The 13,760-nt window shown below is 29.8% G+C and overlaps 1 protein-coding gene across 19 annotated transcripts in view; it reads right to left on the bottom strand.

Moving 5' to 3' along the window:
* The window catches only part of LOC111057314 (potassium channel subfamily T member 2-like), a 699,972-nt gene that overhangs the window by 32,497 nt on the left and 653,715 nt on the right, over positions 1 to 13,760 (bottom strand). For 13 of the 19 annotated variants that reach the window (XM_039431618.1, XM_039431616.1, XM_039431612.1 and 10 more), the window contains 3 exons: positions 6,045 to 6,230; positions 4,258 to 4,389; positions 1,340 to 1,366 (listed from right to left, as the gene is read on the bottom strand). In XM_039431618.1, the coding sequence (XP_039287552.1) occupies positions 1,340 to 1,366; positions 4,258 to 4,389; positions 6,045 to 6,230 (345 nt within the window). The remainder of the gene's footprint in view (positions 1 to 1,339; positions 1,367 to 4,257; positions 4,390 to 6,044; positions 6,231 to 13,760) is intronic. The other 6 variants (XM_039431629.1, XM_039431615.1, XM_039431617.1 and 3 more) reach the window with 1 other exon arrangement.

Here is a 13,760-nt window from a genome sequence, read left to right as displayed (position 1 = left end):
TTTACACTACTACCATACTTGGATAAAATAATTTTGGTTCAAATAAGGGAAACGAATTCCTGAAATAGCATTTATATACAAATCATATATTTATACTTCAGTGTGTATTCTACTTTATAGTTTTTGAGCAAATATCAAGTGGAAAGTAGAAAGTGTTTGAATATATTAAAGAGAAAATTGAATAGTTTGAACAAATCTGTAATTTGAAATTAGAAATATAAAATTAAATATAGTGCAATATTGGATTGAAAAAGTAGCATGAATGGTAACAACATTTTCTCTCAACCTATTTTTTCTTTCGAATTTGAAAATAAATTAATTTTCATTGAATAAAAAGAGATCTCGATGTACTACCAACTTGGAGAAGAATTATACGTGAGAGATTGATAAATAAAGAAATGAAGACATTTATATAAAATTATATATTGGTGATCTGGAAAATGCGTGAGAATGAAGGAAAAAATTGGGAACGTAAGCGAATTGTAAAAACTCTACATAAGGATTTTATTGAAAAATCTTGTCTTGGTTTATAAAACCGACAAGAAATTAGGAGTTATTATCATCATCAGATAATAATGAAGTATGATAGCCTACCACTGTATAGGTTGATACAGTGTTGAGTTTCTGAAATCCATATCAAGCAGAGGAATAATTTCAGAGTAATATTAAAAACCGTCTCTTCAGACTTTCTAGGACAAGATTAATAAACTTGATAAACTCAAAACCCCAAAATAAGCTATGAGAAGAGTACCTAATTGATTCATTTAGAAATATTCATGGAAGCAATATTAAGAATCACAAAATTCAAAGATTCAGTTAGATAAAGAGGAGGCTTCTGTGAAGAATAAGAAGCTATACTTTCTAGGACAAGATTAATAAACTTGATAAACTTAAAACTCCATAATAATCATTCAAAAGAATAATTGATTAATTTGGAAATATTCATGGAAGCAATATTTGGAGTCACACAAATCAAAGAATCAGTTAGATGAAGAGGAGGCTTCTGTGAAGAATAAGAAGCTATTGTGAATAATTGTAAATTGCATTTATAGAAACAGAGAAGGGAGGCTAAGATGAGAATTTTAGAGTCAAGTTTCAAGTAGGCCTACAAGTGAAAATAGAAGGAAATTGCTGGGTTTAAATTACTCTTCAAATGCAGTACAAGTCAAGCAGGTAGGCTAAATAAATACATAATACTTTTTCAAATAATTAGCTTCAAATTTAAAGAAGCATTATTATAGTATAGCAGTGTACCATGCCAATGCTGTTTAGCATCTAGAGTTTTCATTTCAAATCAGAAATATCAGCTCTGCTACATCAGAAGAAGACAAAGACAAACCTGAGATAATAGAGTGGTTTCTGTTGACTAAAAAAGGACAGAAAATATTATTGTAGAGATTATTACTTATATTGAAACTAGAATTTTTGGAAGAAAATATTACTGAGGCGGTAATGATTCATAGAGACTTGCACTATATAGGCTGAGGCTGAGTGAGCACGTTATATATATTTACATTAGAAAAGTTGAATTGAATTAAACAAATTACAAAGTATGGATGAATGAATGAATAATTGCCTTTATTTTAACATTGTTTCCTAGATAATATTATACAAGAACATAATTTTAGTTATAACAAGCATTAAACCCTTGGTCAACGACCGTCAGGGTGAAATTACAAAGTATGAATCGAGAGCATAATGTGTTATTGTGATGATAATAAGTAATCATTGAGTCCCTACTCATATTTATTTACAAATTGTATAAAATACATTTTGTGAAGTTGAGAAGTTAATATTGTGGTAATTATTCATATTAAATAAAAAGACTAAGAAATTGTCAAAAACCACATATTTATTGATAGTTAGAAAGACCGGTTTCGGTTGTTACACCATTGTCAATCTCTGATAAAATCTCGTTTATCAGTGATCGACAATGGTGTAACAACCGAAACCGGTCTTTCTAACTATCAATAAATCTGTGGTTTTTGACAATTTCTTAGTCTTTTTTATTTAATTACATTAGGAAAGTTGAATTGAATTAAACAAATTACAAAGTATGAATCGAGAGGTTAATGTGTTATTGTGATGATAATAAGCAATCATTGAGTCCCTAATCATATTTATTTACAAATTGTATAAAATACATTTTGTATAGTTGATAAGTTGATATTGTGGTAATTATTCATATTAAATAAAAAGACTAAGAAATTGTCAAAAACCACAGATTTATTGATAGTTAGAAAGACCGGTTTCGGTTGTTACACCATTGTCAATCTCTGATAAAATCTGATTTTATCAGAGATTGACAATTGTCACCTGGTCATATGGGACATATATATGAATCATATATTTATCTCATATTGATCAGGATTTTAGAGTTTTAATTTAGAAAAGTTTGATGAACAGTGTTTTTGTCTTTGAACAATTTTTGTCATCGACAGAAAGATTGTTTATTTCTTTTGTTGTCAAAATTAATGTAGCTTCTCTTTTGTTTTTAATAACAAACGTGCCGCTTGTGCGACAGATAAAAATATGTACTGAAATGGCTTTCATGTTTGGCATTGACTGAGTTATATTTAATACCCAAAATTTTACTTTTGGTCGGTGTGTCGGTGTGTGAGCTCGTTCGTTAGGACTGTGAGTAAAGTCCGGCTGTTCTGGTGAAGGGGGTAGATTTTGCTCTTGTTTTATAATACAGTTTTCCTGCCGCAATTCGGGCAGTTTAAAGAGAATTGTATTATTGAATAGAACGGGATCTGAACCCATTTCATTAGATCAGTTATTTTTATTTTTAATTAATAATTAACGCCGCGAAATACCAGTGGATGCCAAAGTGGGAAGCTATTTCAAAAAGGTAGGTGACTACTGAGTCATTGTTCTTAAATTTTTCATAACCAAAAACATTGAATCCTCATTAGCAGCAAAGCGAGTAGCCCCTGAAATATTCATCTGATTATTATTATTTCGTAATTTCTAATTATAATTCTAATTTTGTAATAAATAATTTATTGTTTTGTTTTGAATATAAAAAACCTGCACGATATTTTCTTGTGTTTTTTTTTATTTTCCCACCCTTACACAATGGTGTAACAAAATCTGATTTTATCAGAGATTGACAATGGTGTAACAACCGAAACCGGTCTTTCTAACTATCAATAAATCTGTGGTTTTTAATTGAATTGATAAAATTCTAATTGATATTAATAAAATCTGATTTTATCAGAGATTGACAATGGTGTAACAACCGAAACCGGTCTTTCTAACTATCAATGAATATGTGGTTTTTGACAATTTCTTAGTCTTTTTTATTCAATGTATAAAATACGGTACCTACATGAGTGATAGGCTATCAATCAATATAGAATGTATAATAAAATAGAATTATAGTACCCTTTAAAATTAATGAATAATAAAACAAGAATACAAATTGTATTGATGTATTCTTGTTTTATTATTTTATTGATTTTAAAGAGTACAATAATTATATCTTATAAATATAAGAAAGTAGCTCTGAATTCATACATTTTTAAGAATGTATATAATATAGCTGTGTGATATTAATAATGTGTAATATTATTGTGATCATGAATAACTAACGAAATGTACCTTTTCATCAATTAACACAGTTCATGATAGCCCACTTTTATATGTATTCAGAAAGTTTCTATGTGTATCCATTTAGCTTTACAGGTGATACAAAAGTGTGATAAGCAAATCTATCATATAAACTGTTTTACTAAGGATACATGTTGATATGATATTGTGTAAGATAATAATTGTGTATGAGATGATTGAAAAATGGTCACCTTGGATGAATATACTGAAGGAAGATCTGAAGCCTAGGTAGAGAAACATAATTTATTTTGAATGAATATTTTATAGGCTACATAGATATTAGTTGTAGATTTGAATTAGCATATAAGAGAAATATATAGCCTAATAAATTAGAAGATTGTCAGAGATTATAGTTTTTCATACAAACACCAATATAGACATTCAATCAAATTGATAGAGTTAGGAATAGTAGCCTAATTAGAGCAACATTTACCGCAAATATTTTTTCAAATAGAACAACATGAATTTACAAATAAGATTCAACTACCAGTTGTTAGAAAATTGGTAAATCACTTCATCTAAGCTGCTAAAATTTGTAAGTTGTAGAGTTATAATGATATATGAATGAGGTTTGTTAAGGGAACAACTAGAATTTACAATAGATTCACAATAATTTTGTGAGAGTTTGAGTAATTTACTTACATGAGGAGATACAGTGGTGGTAGTATCTTGAGTTCTGTAAATGCCGATAGGAATCTCACAGGTTGTGGAGCACAGTTTTTGATATAGTCTGCCATATGTTCTTATCCACATATCATCCTTAGTTATCCTCATCTGGAAATTCAAAACAGAAATTATTTGAAAGAATATTCTGGTTTGTCTAATACTACCTATCTCCACTTTTAAATTTTTAGTTTGTTGACAACCGAATAAAATTATGGTGTCGTGTCAGATGAATTGAAATCTGAATATTTCCAGGAGGTCTTTGTACATCTCGTTGATAATTAGATATTGATAAAGTACCTACATGAAATTATGTAGAAAATTAAGAGAACATCCTCATGCCCATGAATGAACTTCATTTTTTCAATGATTGGGTATAATTACTAAGCTGTTCTTAGTGAGAATTTGTGTGTATTTATGGCTTCAAAATTTTATAAAATAACTTAATCAATTAATGTGCAGTGATAATTTTGTAATATTTTACTTTTGTTTGGTGTTTTAATTCTTCTAAATTTAAAATTTGCATCTTATATTTATTTTTGGACGAAAATTGAGCTTGAACTATTTACAGTAGAAACATAACCTACTTTTATGGACATGTAACATTATCAACATTTTGAAATGGAATAGTTTTGGGCTAAGCCTGTTTTTCCTACCCAATCATATTATTTTATATGATTTGTAATATTGTATCCACGAATAAATAAATAAATAATAATTATAGACTATGAGTTATTCTCTCAAATCTATTTTGCTCCAGCCTTAGCATGCCAAATTATGTTCATCACATTATAGAAAGTGCTATACAAGTTATTTAGGCATCTAAGACCGATTGTGAATTATCCATTATTAAAGTGCTTATTGCAAGGTCCAGAAACCTCTCTACAGACCATGCTTCTTGTTTTGCAAGTTGCTGTCATTATTGAGAGACCAGTGGAATTTTTATAAAGCTCACAAAGTTCATGAGTCATTAAATAATAATTCAAGTATAAAAGGAATAGGAAATTTAATAGACGTGATTCAACACTAGAACCATATGGAGAGGGTATAGAAAAATGAAAAATAAGAACTGAAATATTGAAAAATGAAGAATTATGAGTGAAGGATGAAGAAAGAAGAATGAAGAATGAAGGATGAAGAATGAAAAGAGAAGCATGAAGAATGTAGAATGGAAATGAAAAATAAAAAGAGGAGAATGAAGAGTTAAAAAATGAAGAGAGAAGAATGAAAATGAAGAATAATGAATGAGGAAATAAGAATGAAGAATGAAGAATAAAAAATGAAAAGAGAAGCATATGAAGAATGTATAATGGAAATGAAAAATGAAAAGAGGAGAATGAAGAATTAATAAATGAAGAGAAAAGAATAAAAATGAAGAATAATGAATGAGAAAATAAGAATGAAGGATCAAAAATAAAAAATGAAAAGAGAAGCATGGAGAATGTAGAATGAAAATGAAAAATGAAAAGAGGAGAATGAAGAATTAAAAAATGAAGAGAGAAGAATGAAAATGAAGAATAATGAATGAGAAAATAAGAATGAAGAATGAAGAATAAAAAATGAAAAGAGAAGCATGAAGAATGTAGAATGAAAATGAAAAATGAAAAGAGGAGAATGAAGAATTAAAACATGAAGAATATTAAAGAATGAAGAGAGAAGAATGAAGATGAAGAATGAAGAGTGAATAATGGAAAATGAGAACTCAAAATGGAAAATGGAAAATGAGTACTCAAATTGAAAATGAAAAATGACGATAAATCTCTTACGGAAGTAAGAAATCCAGATCCGGGTGCTTGGTCCACTCCCAGCAGCAGTCTTACAAACGTGATGACGTAATCCTTGACAAATGCCTGGTAGAGCAGGGTGTCCAACATGCTAGCACTGAAAACAGAGCCGGCGGCAAACGGAAGTCTGAACATGTATGATATGTGCGATCCCCGCTCTTTCTCTCTCTGCAACAAACAGACAGAGAAACACACATGTTATACCTCCCTCCGAAAGTTCAGAGTCAATTCTTTGGGTCGAATAAAGACTTGGTAGCCTATTCCCAGTGCTTATGTACAAACAGAGTGGATAGTAAATAGATGTGTGGCCTATTTTATATGTAAAATTGAATTCTCTATTATAAATCTGAAATGATATAATATGAATTCAAAACACACAATTAGCCTATTTGGTCTAGCTTTGGCCTATTTTATATGTAAAATAGAATTCTCTATTATAAATATGAAATGATATGTGAATTCAAATCACACAATTAGTCTATTTGGTCTAGCTTTGGCCTATTTAATATGTAAAATAGAATTCTCTATTATAAATATGTAATGATATGTGAATTCAAATCACACAATTAGTCTATTTGGTCTAGCTTTGGCCTATTTAATATGTAAAATTGAATTCTCTATTATAAATCTGAAATGATATAATGTAGATTCAAATCACACAATTAGTCTATTTGGTCTAGCTTTGGCCTATTTAATATGTGAAATTAAATTCTCTATTATAAAATGAAATGATATAATGTGAATTCAAATCACACAATTAGCCTATTTAGGTATAGCTTTGATTGTTTTATTTATTCACAAATATTTGCTTAATTTATCACTGAATCCTTCTTGTAAGTTACTTCTTTGGGGAGACCCAAAATAAATTAGACTAGGTATTTTAATCAAAATTAGCGAGAGAAACAGTTTTGGGTTTATCCTGTTGATTTTCTCCCAATCATTAATTTGATATTGTGATTGTGAAATGGAATATATTAACATAAAATGAAAATAAAAATATGAAGCTGGGTTTACACAAAAGCTATTAACAAAATGTTAATAACTTGATACTTATAGATTCTATTAGATTGAACGGAACTTGACAAACACAAATGTTCATCATGTGTATAATAAGTTATTTTCAATCTGATAGAATCTATAAGGATTAAGTTATTAACATTTTGTTAATAACTTTGGTGTAAACGCGGCTTAACAGCTTTGATCACTTATAATCACTTGTAAATATGATCACTTGAGTCCTACCCTGGACTTTTGATGAAAATCGTATGATTTTCGATCTGGGAGATCCAAGCTGATCATCTAGTAGGCCTAATCTAGTACACCAATAAGTAATGCTTGAACAATATGACCCCATTACAGTACGTACAAAGTAGAATGAATAAATAATGCTGATGAAGCTCCCACTTAGGAGTGAAATGCATTCCTAATCTCTCATTGGAAAATAGTGAATGTTTTCTGAATCTTAATTTGAGAATACAGTGTCTACACTACAACAGGGTTATAAATAATGGATTCTCAGCAATTATTGGTGTAAGCTCTATGCGCTTTTTATAGGTAAGCTTAGCATAGTAAGCTTATAGCTTACAGTCACTATATTACCCTGTGCGATATAGTTACTGTAGCTTAGCTTAGCAAAGCAAGAGCCTAACTTATCTATGTTTTCTATACTGTCCCTGTATCATAATAGTGAAAGGGAAGAAAAATAATTCAGAATCAGCTGACAATTTAATAAGATAGGCAAGCTTGGCTCCAAGCTCAGGGTACCTTATGAGACGCATTTTTTTAACTAATCAAAATTTATTTGAATAGACTTAAGATTCTTATTATTTTATAGTTCTTGAACGGCATTATCATAGAATAAGCATGAAGGTTGATTACACCACAGAATACCTGACAATGAATACATAAGTGTTCTTTACTCCGTGCTTATACGCTTGTAATGCATAGAATATTCAATTAATTCAGCAGGTTACCTCAATACATGAGATTATATATTTCATCACATTTTAAATATGTTATTGAATAGAGCTGGGCTATAATGAGTACGATTGCCTGAATTCTCTCTTATTTATATGAGAGAAATGTTAAAGAGAAAGTAGGAATTTCAACTATGTATAAAAATTGGGATCACTAGACTATTAATATAGGTATCATTTAGAGGAGAATATATTAGAAAATTCTTCAAAAACTATATAGCCTGAGTTCTGGTTTTAGATATGGAACAAATAACATTCTGATGCAATGATATTATTTACTCTCTCCAGATTTTCATTTTAAAAACCTTCTATATTTATTCTGATCCACTGACTGCAAATAACCCTTAATATGATTAGAGAGTAACTCTTTTGAGAACGATAAATTTACGATCTCCTCAACAGAATTTTAAACAAATTTTCCAACTAACAGAAAGATGAGTGAACTTTTTCACTATTATAAAAAAATAATGCCATTGTGATGATTGAAATTAGATTGAACAAGCATTGGAACAGTGGAATATTTTCAAACAAGAAAAAAATCAAACAAAAGTTCAATTTTAAATAGCAACAATCAGCTCTATAACACCAACATAACAAGAAAATGCATGAAAAGATTATGCTAGAAAACTGTTATTGCATATTTAAACTATTTACAAGATACTTGGTCATAAGTAGGATGTGTTAACTCTCAATACCGTATTCATTTCTGAGATAGTGATAAGATTAGGCTATACCTATCAATAACGGATTACTAGGAGAAAATTATTGAAATACTGTACTGTAAACATGGCTTAGTCTCTTAGCTTTCACGTGGGTAATAGAGTAAGATATTAACAAAATTTTAAACTTTCAAAAATGAAGTTATTTTGAAATGAAATGGAGGAAATCTTTATTATGCGGAGTTAGGGCTTCCATAGAGCTCTGATGCAATGACATTTATTTATTTCAGATTTATATTGAATATTTTATATTCATTTATTAAAATTTTATATAGTATTTTATATTTTCATGATAATTATCTAAATTTGAATAAATATCTGTTAATCTGAGCACAGATTGAAATAAGCTAATTAGAGACTTGAAATGCTAGTGAATGATAATGAGAATAATAATTTTATTTCATGATTATCAACATTTATAATATGGTATGGTTAATTGATTCACATACCATTTATGGAATTGATGTGCATCAATATTAATATTTTATTCATAAGCATTCATAAGGAGCTCAAATTGAATTATTTTATTCATAAGCATTCATAAGGAGCTCAAATTCGATTATTTTATTCATAAGCATCCATAAGAAGCTCAAATTCAATTATTTTTAAATCAATATACAATCTATAATACAGCATCAAATGATTCACATACCATTTATAAAATTGGTATGTATCCATTGCTTAGAATTTAGAGAAGTTGCAGAGTATGTTTTGAAAGATAATTTGATTCTACCTGGAATCTATCATCAAAGAAATTCAAATTAGATAGGTGAAATAGCTTCAATCTTATGGATATTACATCGAGGGTCATTACTGATACAGTGATAAGTACCTATATTACCCATTCCAACAAATAAATAATTTGCACTATTCATTTCCCATTAGCCAAAAAAATCGGATGACAGGTTATAGAAATTCTATAGGAAAACATCTAGACAATAGTGGTACATTAAACATCCAGATTTAAATGATTGTAAATCAAGCAAAATTTATGGAATTTGACATCAAATTCATGCTGCAACACTTATAAGAGCAATGAACCATTACCAACAATACTAATGGTATGTGGGGAGACACTCACATTGATGAAACACAGAAGACATTTGATATTTTTACAAGTAACAAAATGGTGAACGGGAGAGGGATTGAGACGAAGGAGTTCGAGGATTTTTGAAGATTTGGAATGTTATCTCATTGAGTGGGTACCGGAAGTTTATTATTTACAATCGAAAAAATTATCATTCATAATGGAGAAAATCTGTTATCAAATATTGGATAATTTGTTCAACAATATTTTGGTTCAAACTTTGAACCATAAAACGCTGAGAAATTAGTATATAATACTCCCAATCATTCATAATAATATTCTATAGTAACGTTTTTTGCTAGAAGTAAAATCGATTTTTCATAATAATTCTGGGTTTTGCCTGCGGTTTTCTCACGGTTTCAATTTGATTTCCGATTGCTATGTACTTTAAATAATCAGTTACTCAAAGTCCTAGATCAATAAGTTGTACTTCATATTCATCCAATATTATAAACAACAATATTTTTGTTAATTCAATCAAGATTCAAAGATATTGATGTTGATTTTTTTTCAATCATGATTATTATTTATCACGGGATATTCTTGTATCTACAATTTTTTATATTGGGTATTGTGTTAAATTATTGTATTGGTGATAATTCTGTTAATGAGGGTTAGTAGATGATGCGACAAGTTACTTGATAAAATTGTTAAAGACATTTATGAATAAACATGCAACAAATATTAGATTGAATGATGGGGTTTGTAAGTGAATTGAACGTTGAACCCTCAGCATACTCGACTTCCACTTATCATGCATTACTCTGTCTTGCCTATGCCCTCGTAATTGAATTTCAAATGAACATTAGATCACTGCATTAACAACAGTATGTAGGCCTATGTAGTTTTTGTATTTGTGGTATAGAGAGTGCAACATACAGAAATGTATGTTGAAGATTTAAGTTGACATTAATATTCTTTTTTTCAATTTGAAAGTCTCTTACATCCAGTAGACTATGAGAGGATATAAATAAAAATATAAATCTGATTACCTTTTTCAAATTATCAAGTTTGATAGTAGCCGAAACATGTTGTGACGAAATCATTTAAAAAGGGGTCTGAGATTTATATTTTTATTTATATTCAAAAGTAGCCTTAAAGAGAAAAATACTTTTTGCTTTTGGAAAAAACGACTTGCAGTCAAATATATCGTTTTTTCCAAAAGCAAAAAGTGATTTAATAATAAGCAGCTCTTGATGGAAAACAACATTGAAAAGAAAAATACTATGAGAGGATATCTTGCAATTTCAGAGTTTGATGTAGAAGACATGGTTGTATTATGTTTCCTTCGAATTTCATCATTATAAGTTGATAGAATTTTGAAAATTGGAACTAAGTTGATTAGTTTTATCAGTGAAATATTGACTATCATAATACAGGTATAGCCATAGAGAAACAATAGCGTAAGTAGATATCCCATGGTATAGGGCATTTATGTAGCAAATTTTACTGTTATCTCAAGCCGATTACTGTTGATTATTGTCGAATTTTACTGTTTTGTTGGGGTGAGAGTGTATGAACGGCACAATATGAGTGACTATCAGGGTCACACAGCTTCACGGGAAAGAATTACATGAACTAACGGCTTGAGATAACGATTATTTTATTTCATTGACGATTACAAATCATAATTATAATAAATAATATAATATGATTGGGAAAAGACAACAGGCATAGCCCAAAACTGTCTTCTCCCAAATTTTTACAAAATAATAAAAGTTTCAAAAAGAATAAGGTTAAGATTTCACTTTCACTTCAAAAAGTCCAATTTCCACTTCAAAACTAATGACTAAACTGAAAATTTTGAATTTTGATATTTAAAAACTGATTAAAAGCAAAAATATTCCACTCAAATCTCTACAAATTGGAAATTTTTGAGTAATTTTGCAAAATAACAGTAAAAGTTGCGACATAAACGCCCTATACCATGGGATATCTACTTACGCTATTGATTCTCTATGGTAGGCCTATAGCCTACTAGGCCTGTGAAGGGAAATTATGGAAAAATCCTCCAAGCAGCATGTTTAGATTAGAACAAATCAATTCATTAACATTCTCCTTCTTCTTGTCAACAAAGTCGGACATTCTAGTATTTATAGACATTATGAATAGACTATTGGCTACCCAGTGTAACAGGAACTCACCCCTACACTCAGACGAATAGTCTTTTAGGGGTATTCTAGTAAAACATGATCTGTATTACAATGTAACCTGTATTTTTTAGGGAATAAAGATTATTTGAATTTGAAGCTATAGATGAATGATTGATTTATAGGGGTATTATTCGATCATACAGGTTGATATTTACGCTCAACAATTTAATAAATACTAATCGTATAGTTTTGTCAGCGTACATTACACGAGAAGGAGCTATCCGAAACCCAAACAGAAATAAATGGCCTATTATTATAAAAACAATCCAGTCTCTGTATGTGCAAATTCCTCTTCAAACAAGAATTCTGGATGATATTCTGGATGTGCGATATTATAAGTGAGTTTCAGTTGTTTATTGTTTATATTTGATAGGTATTGTTTAATTCAAATATATTCGAATAATATACGTTTATATGGGAAAACGTAGTAGGTTTATTAGTACTACTTCTACATAAAAGTAATTATTGAGTTCTTAATGTCATTGGAGGAACCAAGTTCGGTAATTTCATATTTCTATCTGAAAACAATTTAAAATTACCTGTGGCGAAATTATATTTCTGTCGATTCCTTTATCTTGGTTATTTACTTTGTAAAAAGGACCTATTTCGATAATTTTATATTTGTAGTGTTGTTATCTTTCAATTTCTAAACAAAACCCTAGACGATTTCTCTGTGATCAACATATAATTATATTTTTAAACTTTTAAGTTTTATGTTGAAACACAACAGTTCAAATCTTCACCAGATTTCAAATCTATTCATCTACGTACTCCTCGTGAATCTTTATCATGTTTATCACAAAAATATTAAATCCTAAACTCTTTTACTTTCCAATTAAACTTTTAATAGAATTTTGATTATAATCAATAATACGCGGACGGCCGTTTTCACACTTAACCGATTATCGGCTGACACTCAAAATCGTCATCTTATTGACTCATTTCCTCTGAACAGCTGTTGGCTAGAGTTAGCCAATCAGAGGAAAGTTCTGAAACACGCTGCACACAGGGTTATTACACCACCTCCGAAAACTCCTGTTTACGGAGGTAGTGGTTATTACTAGCGTCAACTGAGCGTCCACTATAGCTACTATGGGAAAGCGGAATTGGAAATGACATGTAAATTGAAGCTCCATTCATCTCCAATTCCGCGTTCCCATATCAGCTAGTGGCCACTAATAAAGTACGGTAGTAGAATTTCAATTATAGGAACTCTATTTTCAATTATCGGATGGGCACGTTAAACTGTCGGTCCCGGCTGAAGTATGACAGTCGTAAGACCCATTGACGGCTCAAATTTTATATATTCAGGCGGTGGGACCTTCCCGCAAGGGACTCCACACCAACAAAAGCTATAAAAATTAACTTTTACTTTTATAGGAGCTCGAATTATCTGAGTTGGTGATTATTCGAATAACTTTTAAAAGAGAATAGGTAGAATTTCGGCTGATTTACATTATGTTAATCAGAGTCAAATTTGTACTGAATGAAAAAGACTGAGAAATTGTCAAAAAACCACTGATTTATTGATAATTAGAAAGACCGGTTTCGGTTATTACACCATTGTCAATCTCTGATAAACTAAAACCAGTTTTAGTTTATCAGAGATTGACAATGGTGTAATAGCCGAAACCAGTTTCAGTTTATCAGAGATTGACAATGGTGTAATAACTGAAACCGGTCTTTCTAATCATCAATAAATCAGTGGTTTTTTGACAATTTCTCAGTCTTTTTCATTCAATATGAATAATTACCACAATATC

This window comes from Nilaparvata lugens, chromosome 6 (assembly GCF_014356525.2).
Source record: "Nilaparvata lugens isolate BPH chromosome 6, ASM1435652v1, whole genome shotgun sequence".
NCBI lineage: Eukaryota > Metazoa > Arthropoda > Insecta > Hemiptera > Delphacidae > Nilaparvata > Nilaparvata lugens.
The sequence above is the reverse complement of the archived record's forward strand: the minus strand, read 5'-3'. Positions and strand labels throughout refer to the sequence as shown.